This window comes from Asparagus officinalis, chromosome 8 (genome assembly GCF_001876935.1).
Source record: "Asparagus officinalis chromosome 8, Aspof.V1, whole genome shotgun sequence".
Lineage (NCBI taxonomy): Eukaryota > Viridiplantae > Streptophyta > Magnoliopsida > Asparagales > Asparagaceae > Asparagus > Asparagus officinalis.
The window spans coordinates 106,055,449-106,066,150 of NC_033801.1; the positions used below are offsets into that span (position 1 = coordinate 106,055,449).

Here is a 10,702-nt window from a genome sequence, read left to right on the forward strand (position 1 = left end):
GGTAGCACATGACTTGTTTCCTTCATCTATGACGAGTATTCCAGAAATTTTAGAGATAACGTAAGTTGTAAAATTTTCTGTAAAAATTGTTATATAACTAATAGAGTTATTGAATCTATATAACAATTCTTACTAGGCTTTAAGCAGTTTCTGCAGTTCATAATACCTAAGATTCCAGTAATCAACAGATCACACCTCAGGAAGGTCTGAGATTAGATGCCACTATGCAACAAATAAAATTTGAGGAATATATGCAAGCCTTAGATGAATAATTAACAATATATAGACTGAAATTCACAAAAATTATCCAATATTGAAGAAACAGACACATCAACATTGATCTTTTTCTTTTACTTAGAGACATGCATCTGTGGCCACAGTAAGATTCCAGGTCAAGCAGCCACAAGACCGAAGGAGATACTAAGCATAAAGATTACTCGAAGAAGGTATCTTGTAAAAAAATATAAGTAAAGAAAGTAAAGGCATGCAAATGGATCACCTCTGAACGTAGGTCATCTACCGAAGCAGCTGAAAAAGTGGGAACCAGATCAGCACCATTGATAACTGAAGTGACAAAGGGCACACCCGATTCAGCCAACTCCCATGTCATACAGGCACCTGCATGTAAATATATACCATTATCACTGCTCATGGACAGCACAAACACAGCATGCAATATAATTGACATATGAATGACAAACATATAGTACAAACCCTAATAATAAAATGCTCAGAAGAGCTATTGTAACTCAACTGATGAAGAGCCTGGCTCATTTTAACTGAATAGTAAATAAATTGCCGTAATTTGCCACCTTGACAGAACAAGCAAATAGTTAATGATGGGGCCCACATGCATATTTCGTTAACGATAGCCACTGTTATAAAACAAACTAGCTCTGGCACTATCTTATCACACCAAAATGTTGGCCTGACTCCAGATGTCACCACTATAACATGATTCACATTTCAATATCGAAATGATGGCAACACCTAGTTCTCAACAGACTTGAACATATACCAGCCATAATTCTGATGTCAAATATGCTCCTGCATGCATACAGGTACCTTAACTTGGAAACATTTGACACTAAAATGTTAAGAGGAATCAAACCTGGAGCAAATGTAACACACGTGGTGGTGGCAAACTCCTGATGTTCACGCAAGACGTACGTTAAAATTGCTGCAGTGCCTCCACCAAGAGAATGACCGACAATCTAAGTAATATTTCAAGAATAAGATGTTAGTAAGGTTAATAAAATACTAGAATGCATAATGAAATTATATCAGAAGACAGTGCTCAAAATTATAATAAAAAATAAAAAAAATGATTTTCAGAAATCTAGAATAGAATAAACTTAGAAGTTGTACCAAAATGAATTTAGGTGTTATTAAGAATAAACAAATAGTTTGCAAAAGAATTAAGAAAACCCCAAAATAGTCCTAAAATCTCTTTGACAGAGAAACAGCTAATATACAGGTAATGGCAAATCCAGGTATAGGATTCACCTTCAGTTTATAATCAGGATAGTCGTGCAATGCTTTCACGAGACAAGGGGTTGCAAGCTTTGCTATCCATCTAGCCGCTGCAACCATTCCACAGTGAGCGTACCCCAGAATTAAATCACTTACACCACCTTCATGTACAACTGTATGATGGAATGGTACAACCGCACCAGTTGCTGCAGTCAGAGTATCTCTAATGCTGTGAGTTCCCCGAATCAATAGCAAGATACACTTTGTACTTTTGTCAACAAGAATGGTAAATGCTGGCTTCAAAATCTGCACACATATTGAAAAAACTCAGATCTCAGAAGAAAAGGTAATAGAAAAACATAGCTTATTCAAGCAATAATTTCAACATTTTCCATCTTAACTACTTGCGATAATATTAAATGGCCAAAGGGATTTTGGATGCGAATCAATTGGAAACTTCACTCACCCCTGCTTTAGGTTCCTGAAGCAGAACATCTTCTGTAGCATAACCAGTTGTCTCCAGAAATAATGGGAATGGTTTCTTTGAGAAATGCCAGCACAGAGTCAACAAATTTAACAGATACTTCAATTCATCAATGGTTTGTGTTCCTTTAAGTGGTATGCTGTCTTCTCCAGCATATATGCTAGCAACATCTAAATTTCCCTGCCAAGAAAAGAACAAACAGAGAATTAATAATAGTAATAATAATACAAGATTAATAAATGACATGATATTTACACATCCAGAAGTTTGAGCCTTCAACTCAGATCTAAAAGGTAACTTAACCAGATATAAATAAAAGCATAACATTAAAAATTAACTTCCAAATAGTGTTGTGCCTGTTATACACTGCTCGACTATAGAAGTCCCATGCAGAAGTCCTACCCTACATCGATCAATTCGCTTCCAAGCTAATACTCAAAAGAAATGAAACCCAAAGGCATAAGTGCTAAAAGTTAGTAAACTAGAAAATAGAAAAATAAAAAGACAGTTTCCTTGATTGCTAATAGTTCAGAGTATGGAATGTTGGAATGGTAATGGCTCACTTCTTTACTCTCCTATCTTTGTAATTAAATTAAAGAAGAAAAGGTCCAAATGCTTCAAGGTAACATGTGATGCATGTCATGAATCAAATATTATTTGCCAGTGAGTGTGATTATACATTATTTCTGCCTTAAATATAATTCTTGCTTCAGTTATTTTATGTACAATTCCCATTTAAAAATATACCACCATGAAGCCTCAAGGACGATGGAGAAGGCCACTTTAGGGATACATTCGACTAGAGATTTATCAAAAACAAAAAAAAAAAGAGAAAGGAAATAATACAATGGACACAATTGACTCTTCTAAGTATTACCAAAACTCAGTAAAAACAAACAATATGCAAGGATTTTTACCTCACTACAGTTGTTAAGCAGTGCAGATTAAACAGTAAATGAATGATTAAGTGGAATTAACAGAATCGTGTACTTCATTGTCATATTAGCTACACTTCTTTACTGCTGTAAGGATGCAAATGCTCCTAATTCATTTAAAATGACTTGCAATAAGTAGCATGTTTTTGAAGGATTAAGTAAGACCATTGAAGGGGTACATAAGGCTTGCTGATTCCCTATCCTGAGACATAAATGAGACCATAAGCCTACTTCCCTATGGGCTGACTGAACTGAGTAGAACTAATTTGGTTAATCACATCTATATGTCCAAAAAACAAACAAGATTGTCAGAAAATTATGGCTCATGCGTCCAAAAACATCATAAATGATTCATTAATAGTTTTCAACAAACAATTAATGCTAGTAGCAAATATACTGCAAATTAAAGTTATCACATAATGTTGTAGAATTTAACTGACTCAGAAAAAGGACTCAATACCATAGAAGTCATGAACATGGTCCGCTATAGAGAGAACCGCGACCCGGGTCCAATCGTCCCAGATTCGCGTGGAACACAACCCGATTCACTAACTCTAGTGACCTAATTTAAAATTCAAACCACTTAAAACATTAAAAAAATAACTCTTCTTAAAAGAATAAACAACAAAAAAGTGAGGAATTAAGCAATTAAAGTATGCATCATAGTTACATAGTACGCGGTACGTAGCGGGTCACGATACGAATTCGGGTACGCAATCCGCCACTTAGAAAATTTGAATTCATTCGGGGGTAGCTTGCTTCGGTACACAATTTCGGTTAGTGGTACGTTGTAAATTTTTTTTTCAGGTGTGCTTAAAGTTTTTCAAAGTATATAATAGAAAATTAGAAAGCTAATTATGAATTTTAATTTTTTTCATATAAAATACTTAATACTTTTTTTTGTGGAGTTTGTTTCTTTGTTCTATTTTTTTCACAAAGCTCGTTTTAGGATCATGGATCAAGGTTTCATTTTACATTTAATTAACGTGCATATTTGGTTACAGGAAAGTCATCGGCTCATATACTCTATTGTGTCTTCCGAACCGTCGTGCAGTTCCTGCGAACCGATTCCCAGTACATTTGCGAACTAATTCCTCTGATACACAAACCGGTTCCCTAAAATTGGCGTACCACTTACAAGTATACTAGATGCAAAGTCACCTTTAAATGCACGTGCGCAAGACACAATGCAATGTGTGCAATTAAGGGTGCGCAATGATGGTATGCACATCTTAATTGCAACATGATTCTTGAGGTTCTTTTACCATTCCTGATGTCAACTAGCATTTAAGAACGAACCTAAAACATACCACGTTTCTAGGCATATCATATAAGCCTACCCCCTCGTATCTGATTCCTAATGAGTGGCTTACCACGTTCCCATACCCGTCCTGTGAACCGGAATGAAACGGGTTCCATGTAACTATTGTCAATACACTCCCGTACTTTAACAAAAACTCAAGTCTAAAAAAACACCATAGCTTCTAAGTTCTAACCTGCCTCTCAAGGAGAAAATTAATGCCAAAAGCTAAATCCCCGATAAGCCATTTGCCCAGTCTCATAGTAGGTGAACCTTAAAGTTTTTGACAATTCTTTACTGCTGTAAGGATGCAAATGCTCCACACTCATTTAAAATGACTTGCATTAAGTAGCATGTGTTTGAAGGATTAATTAAGACCACTGAAGGTGTACATGAGGCTCTCTAATTCCCTATCCTGATACATAATGAGACCATACGCCTACTTTACTATGGCTGACTGAACTGAGTACAACTAATTTGGTTAATCACATCTAAATGTCCGAAAAACAAACAAGATAGTCAGAAAATTATGGCTCATGTGTCTGAAAACATCAGAAATAATTCATTAATAGTTTTCAACAAATAATCAACGCAAGTAGCAAATATACTGCAATTTAAAGTTATCACATAATCTGCTAGAGTGTAACTGACTCAGAAAAAATACTCAACACACTCACATGCTTTAACAAAAAAACTCAAGTCTGAAAAAACAACACAGCTTCTAAGTTCTAACCTGCCTCTTGAGGAGAAAATTAATGCCAAAAGCTAAATCCCCGATGGGCCATTTGCCCAAAGTCTCAGAGTAGGTGAACCTTAAAGTCTCTGACAACGTCGAGATGGTTTCTAACCATGTAGCCGGAGCTCGGACAGGCCTTTGTGAGACCGGTTTCCTTGTGGAAAGTAAAGGTTTTGAAGACTCATCTCCTTTCTTCTCACAATCTTCTTCTGACTGAGAGTGGTCAACTTGCAGTTTCTTGTTCAGTGTGTAATAAAGAAGCGCGGCAGCTCCTGCCGCAGTCGCCATTGTTGCTGTTGCCATTGCCTCCAAATTAATTCAACGATCACAAAGTTCACTGGAAAAACGACCAAAAAACATGATAGTGATCAATAACATGAGGTTCCATCTGAAATAGGTGATAGTGATAAATAACTTGGAATTTGACCCCAAAACATATAGCTTAAAAAGGACAAGAAAAACATGTAAAGATCAATTGTAACAAAACCGCATATTAAATAAGTTTCAAATTGGAAAATCTACCAACTGTTTTGTTGTCATTCAAAATAAATTAAGCATACCTACAGTCACTGTAAAAAATAGCTTGAAAAAAGAGCAAGATGAGTTTTTTTCCTGAAATAGTAGAAATAAATAACTTGAAATTGAGCACACAAAATGTTGGCTTGCCTTAAAAGGAAGACAGATGAGGAAGAATCAGTTCTTTATAATGAAATTACAGACAAAAAGGTTCAAACTGGAAAATCTTTCCAACAAAAATAATTTACTTCATTAGAAATTAAGAAGAAAATCTTCAAACTGACAAGAACAAATAAATGACTAGTCAGAGCTCACAAATCTATCAAAAAATGTAGAAAAGAAAACTAAACTTAAATGGAAATGACAGCGAAAAACCTAACACGTGAGAGAACCGATAAGTGAAATCTAAATCTCTTTAAAAGCTTGTGGTCACAGTTCAATGAATCCTAATTTAAAGGGGAAAGAGGAACATTCCTTACCCTTAACAATAATGGATAGATAAGAGCAGCATGAGAGGAAATGAGTTTGGTAAGAGAATTTCTTTATTCGTTGTCTAGACAAGTTGATTTAGACGTGCACTAGGTGCATGTTACTTACACAAAATATAAGTAAAATAAAAAAATAAAAAATACTCATTTATGAATATCTTCTGTGAATATTTGCTCAAAGTTTAGGGTATTATATTTCAAAAGCTTAATAATATCTATTGTTTTGACACTATAATTTCTAAGACCTCAATATTCTGTTTTCTGTATTTTTGAGTTTTCCCTACTCATATTTGAGTCGTTTCTGGTGTATAAGATAAGCAAACAGGGAGCAATTAGTTATACTTCAAGAGGTGCCAATCCATGTCCCAATTGAGCTATTGACTCTCCATGATCCCAAAATTGGTAAATTCTAATCAACCAGTAAGATCGTAGCCAAAAGCACATCCTAAAGTTATTAGGGTATGCAAAGTTGCAAACAAGTAATGCTTGTAATAATAGTTACATGTTAAATTTATAGTGATATGATTTTTTTTTCTTTAATTATCAGAAAAAGAAAATATAAGAATAAAGATATTTTAAAAAAAGGCATTCAAAGGTGCGTAAACATTTATTTGACACCTGAAAGGGATATTTCAATTTCTGTTGCCCTAATAATACTTATAATTCTAGCACATATACTAAAAATGTATTTAGACAAATTGAAATTAATAAAATATGATCTCAATAGTAAAGGATTCAAGTCATTATTTAAATTCGCCACGGATATTTATTTTGACACCTCAAAGGGATACAAAATAAATAAATAAAACATACAACCTATATAAAATAATATATTCAAGCATAATTTAGAAATTATAGAAAAGGGTAAAATAATCCCACCACACATCTATAGGTGACAAACACGAGAAGGAACAAGAGAGGAATGTGAAAATCTCCTCATGTCAAGCAAGATGTCTAAAGTTTCATAATCCTATCATGACGTCCCTTGTTGGACCGGACAAGCTCGATGCCTCAAGAACACCTATGCTCGTAAACTCCAAAGTTCACATCTTACAGTTCTCGTTATGTCTGCCAGTGAATTTCCTAAAAATTTTCAGTACACACAACTTGTCACCCTCTCAGTATAGTGCTGCATTATTTGCCAAGGACAGAACAAGTAGTTATGTCAAAATCCATGAACCACGTACAAGAAAGTTTTACATGCTAAGAAAGTTTTAAGCACCAAGCCATCAACCCACCCCGGATCCCCCCCAAAAAATAGACCACCTATATGCAAAATCACCATTTTCCAGCTTAACCCATGGAGACCTATAGTAATGCAAATCACTTTATCTTGAAGTATAAATGTTTACAAAAAGGAATCAAGCATCCTTGCTACACATTGATACTCCGGATGTACGACATAAACAGGTCACCCTGACTTTTCAATAAATTAGGGAATTCCATTCCAATGGTCCTAAAATTGAAGTACTTAGATATCTCACATAGTAGGACGTGAATATGAAACCAAGAAAATTATTATCAAATCTAGCAATGAAAAAAAAAAACAAATCAGTTAGCATTAGTTTCAGAGAATATCCATACATGATTACTATAGACAGATGTTTCTCCTCTCTTTTTGTCCTAACTAGTCACCACCACAAACCAACCCATAACAGACAAACCATCACCAAGCCAACATTTTTTTATTCATACTTCATAAAAGAATATGCATATGATTTACACTTGGATTCACTAATCTATGAGCTTATGAAGAATGGTTTTTTTAGACTGACAATTCGCCACGGGGTTTAAAGAAAAATTTTCCAATACAACTCAAGAAAATAAGATTATGAATAAAAATCATAGGAATGCTTCGTAAATAGAATCTTGACATGAAGGTAAAAGGAAAATCAATCACAACCACAATCACAAACTTCTTTCTGCCTGTAAATTACTAGATCTCATAATTTGGAGATAATTCAATACAAATCAAAGAGAACAGATCAAACCTTTCCAAATCGCCGAAAAATCATCAGAATGGATATCCTTCACGATTCCGACCGCTTTCGATATCAAAGAACCCTAAGCCTAAAATCACCCAAAAAAGAAAGAAGGCAAAAAAAACCCTAGATTGAGGGTTTGTGATGTTAACAATGAGAAATTAGAGTGAGGAAATTCGAAGCGAAGCGTTTGCACGAAAAAGAAGTGAGCGAAATCAAATTTAGAAAATGGGTTTTAGTCGATTAAATCGGATTGAAATTGATTCGTGTAACTCGATGGGTAAGATTTTCGTTTACGACAGGAATAGCATGTCGAGGCGCTTTACTAAACCGCCCTTTATAGTGGTAAATTTATTACTAGATTTAGATCGTATATTAGATTTTGGGGGAAAATGTATCTAGCCCAAAAAATAAAAGGGATGTCACTAGGCCCCCTCGTTTTTTTTTCTCGCCAAAGCTCCTAATAGATAAGCTTGTTATGTTTTAGCTCCTTTTTTTCTTTTTCAAGACAACACATTGAGATTTGTTTACGAATACCCTAAAATGCCCTCTCTCTCTCTCTCTCTCTCTCTCTCTCTCTCTCTCTCTCTCTCTCTCTTCTCCCTCAACCTCTGCCTCTCCGAGTCCCTTGTCCTCCAGACCTTGGCCCACACCCCCCCCCCTCCTCCTGCCCCGTCCCCGACCTCCTCCTCCTCCGCCTCAAGTTCTTCGACTGGGCCAGCCACCAGCGCTCTCACCCCTACCGCCACACCCGCTCCGCCTACCACTCCATCTTCCGCATCATCGCCCGCGCCTACCGCGCCTCCTCCCTCCTCCACTGGACACAATGGTTGGTCTTCATTAGCGGTAAGCTTAATTCTTAATTGATTTATATTCTGACCATTATGCTTTGTCTTCCCTTTACCTGAGCAAATGGAAACTTGAGAGGATGGTGATCTCATGTTATGTTGACTACCAGACATCCCGTCCCATTGCTCATTATGGTTACAAGTTCATTATGGCATAAGTTAACTTATTTTATTTTCCATTTTTCCCCTCCAGTTGGGAACAGCCAGCAGGAAAAGAACAACAACTGAGTGTTGAACAAAGTGAATTCTGGATTATGAATCAGACAACAGTTTCCTTCTAGCATAAGATCTGTGAGTAGCAACTTGATGGTTTTTTACTTACTCTCCTTCACCTCGAAGACTTGAGGTCGAGTTTCGAGCTATTACATTTAAGTTTGTAGACATGAATTTTATTGATCGAAACTAAATTAGCAGAATAGTGGAATTATATGTAAATGTAAATGTATATCATCTCATGGTCTTTTGGGTTGTACTAGTGTTGTATGGAGTATGTCATGAAGATGAAGCCAGTGGAGAGCGCGAAAATAAAGTGGATGATAACTTCTGCAATGTTGAAGGCCTTAATTTGGATACTAAGATTATTGTGTGTATTAATTTAGTTGTGTAAACAGTTGATGTGGATGACAAATGTTACAGCAAGCTTGTCATTTATTATTCTTATTGTATTTTTGGTATTTTTGGTATTTTTGTTACCATATATTTATGCTTTGTTTTGATACAACATATATTTAACAGGTTCAAATGAAAAGCTACCATATATTTGACAAGTTAACATATTCAGTTGCATGTTATCATGTTATAAAGAAAGCTGACATATAACAGTGAAAGTTAACATATTATGCTAAAAGTTAACATATTCAGCTGATAGTTAGCATGCAAAGTTGCAATATAACATGTTCATAAGAAAATTAACATATGCAGATGAAAGTTAACATATACAGCTGACAGTTAATATGTTCAAACATATATAGCTGACAATTAACATGTTTACGTGAAAATTAACATATACACCTAAAAGTTAACATATACACTTGGAAGTTAACATAAACATATGAGAGTTAACATGCTCACATGAATCAATTTTCACCAAAAAGTTTGTTGGGTTATGCTTTGTACAAACAACCTGAAGATTCTGAAGCAAAGTGAGAATCCCTCTAGGTCAAAGGATGGAGATTGTTTTCATTCACAAATGCTACACTTATTTAGACTAATTCATAAAGAAACATGAAATATAAGTCATCTAAACTATGTTGTGTTTCACATAAATAGTTCATGACCTGCATATATGTTCAATGTCAGCGTTTCTAAAGTAGTTCACAAACTGTATGTTCAATGATAAGACCACAGATCAACAACAATTGCCATAGTTCGTTTCTAAAGTAGTTCACAAACTGTATGTTCAATGATAAGACCACAGATCAACAACAATTGCCATAGTTGGGGAATGAAACATGAACAAGACCACAGATCAACAACAATTGCCATAGTTGGGGAATGAAACATGAACAATCCATGGACCCAATATCTGAATGGCAAGTAAGGCATAAGAAAAATGATAAAGCACCAAAAAACAGCAGCAAGAGATCATCATCATCAAGCATGGTGATGGCGAGCAGGAAAGGGAGGGGGATGGCATCTCATTAGAGGTTTTTTACGAGGAGGTGTGCTTCGTTGGTGAAGGAGCAGAGAGCCAAGTTCTACATTGTTCAACGCTGTGTTACGATGCTCATTTGTTGGAGGGAGTATCCGTAGATATTTTGATTCATTATTAATTAGAGTTTTTTTTTGTTTCCCCTTTTCTTTCTCTGAGATGGGTTTCGGTTGTCGTCCAAGATTGGAGGAGGAACTAATCAAGAATTTATGGAGTTTTTTTTGTGTGGGTTGGTGATGATGATCTCTTGTTGGCAACCCCCTCCCCTCCGCCGCCACCACCACCGCCT

At 35.6% G+C, this 10,702-nt stretch overlaps 1 protein-coding gene across 1 annotated transcript in view; it reads right to left on the bottom strand.

Moving 5' to 3' along the window:
* LOC109820223 overlaps positions 1 to 8,286 on the bottom strand; it is a 13,634-nt gene extending 5,348 nt beyond the window's left edge. The window contains exons 1-6 of the mRNA XM_020386335.1: positions 7,924 to 8,286; positions 4,926 to 5,265; positions 1,940 to 2,137; positions 1,507 to 1,779; positions 1,112 to 1,214; positions 500 to 618 (exon numbers count right to left, since the gene is read on the bottom strand). Coding sequence (XP_020241924.1) covers positions 500 to 618; positions 1,112 to 1,214; positions 1,507 to 1,779; positions 1,940 to 2,137; positions 4,926 to 5,231 — 999 coding nt within the window. The 5' untranslated portion in view covers positions 5,232 to 5,265; positions 7,924 to 8,286. The remainder of the gene's footprint in view (positions 1 to 499; positions 619 to 1,111; positions 1,215 to 1,506; positions 1,780 to 1,939; positions 2,138 to 4,925; positions 5,266 to 7,923) is intronic.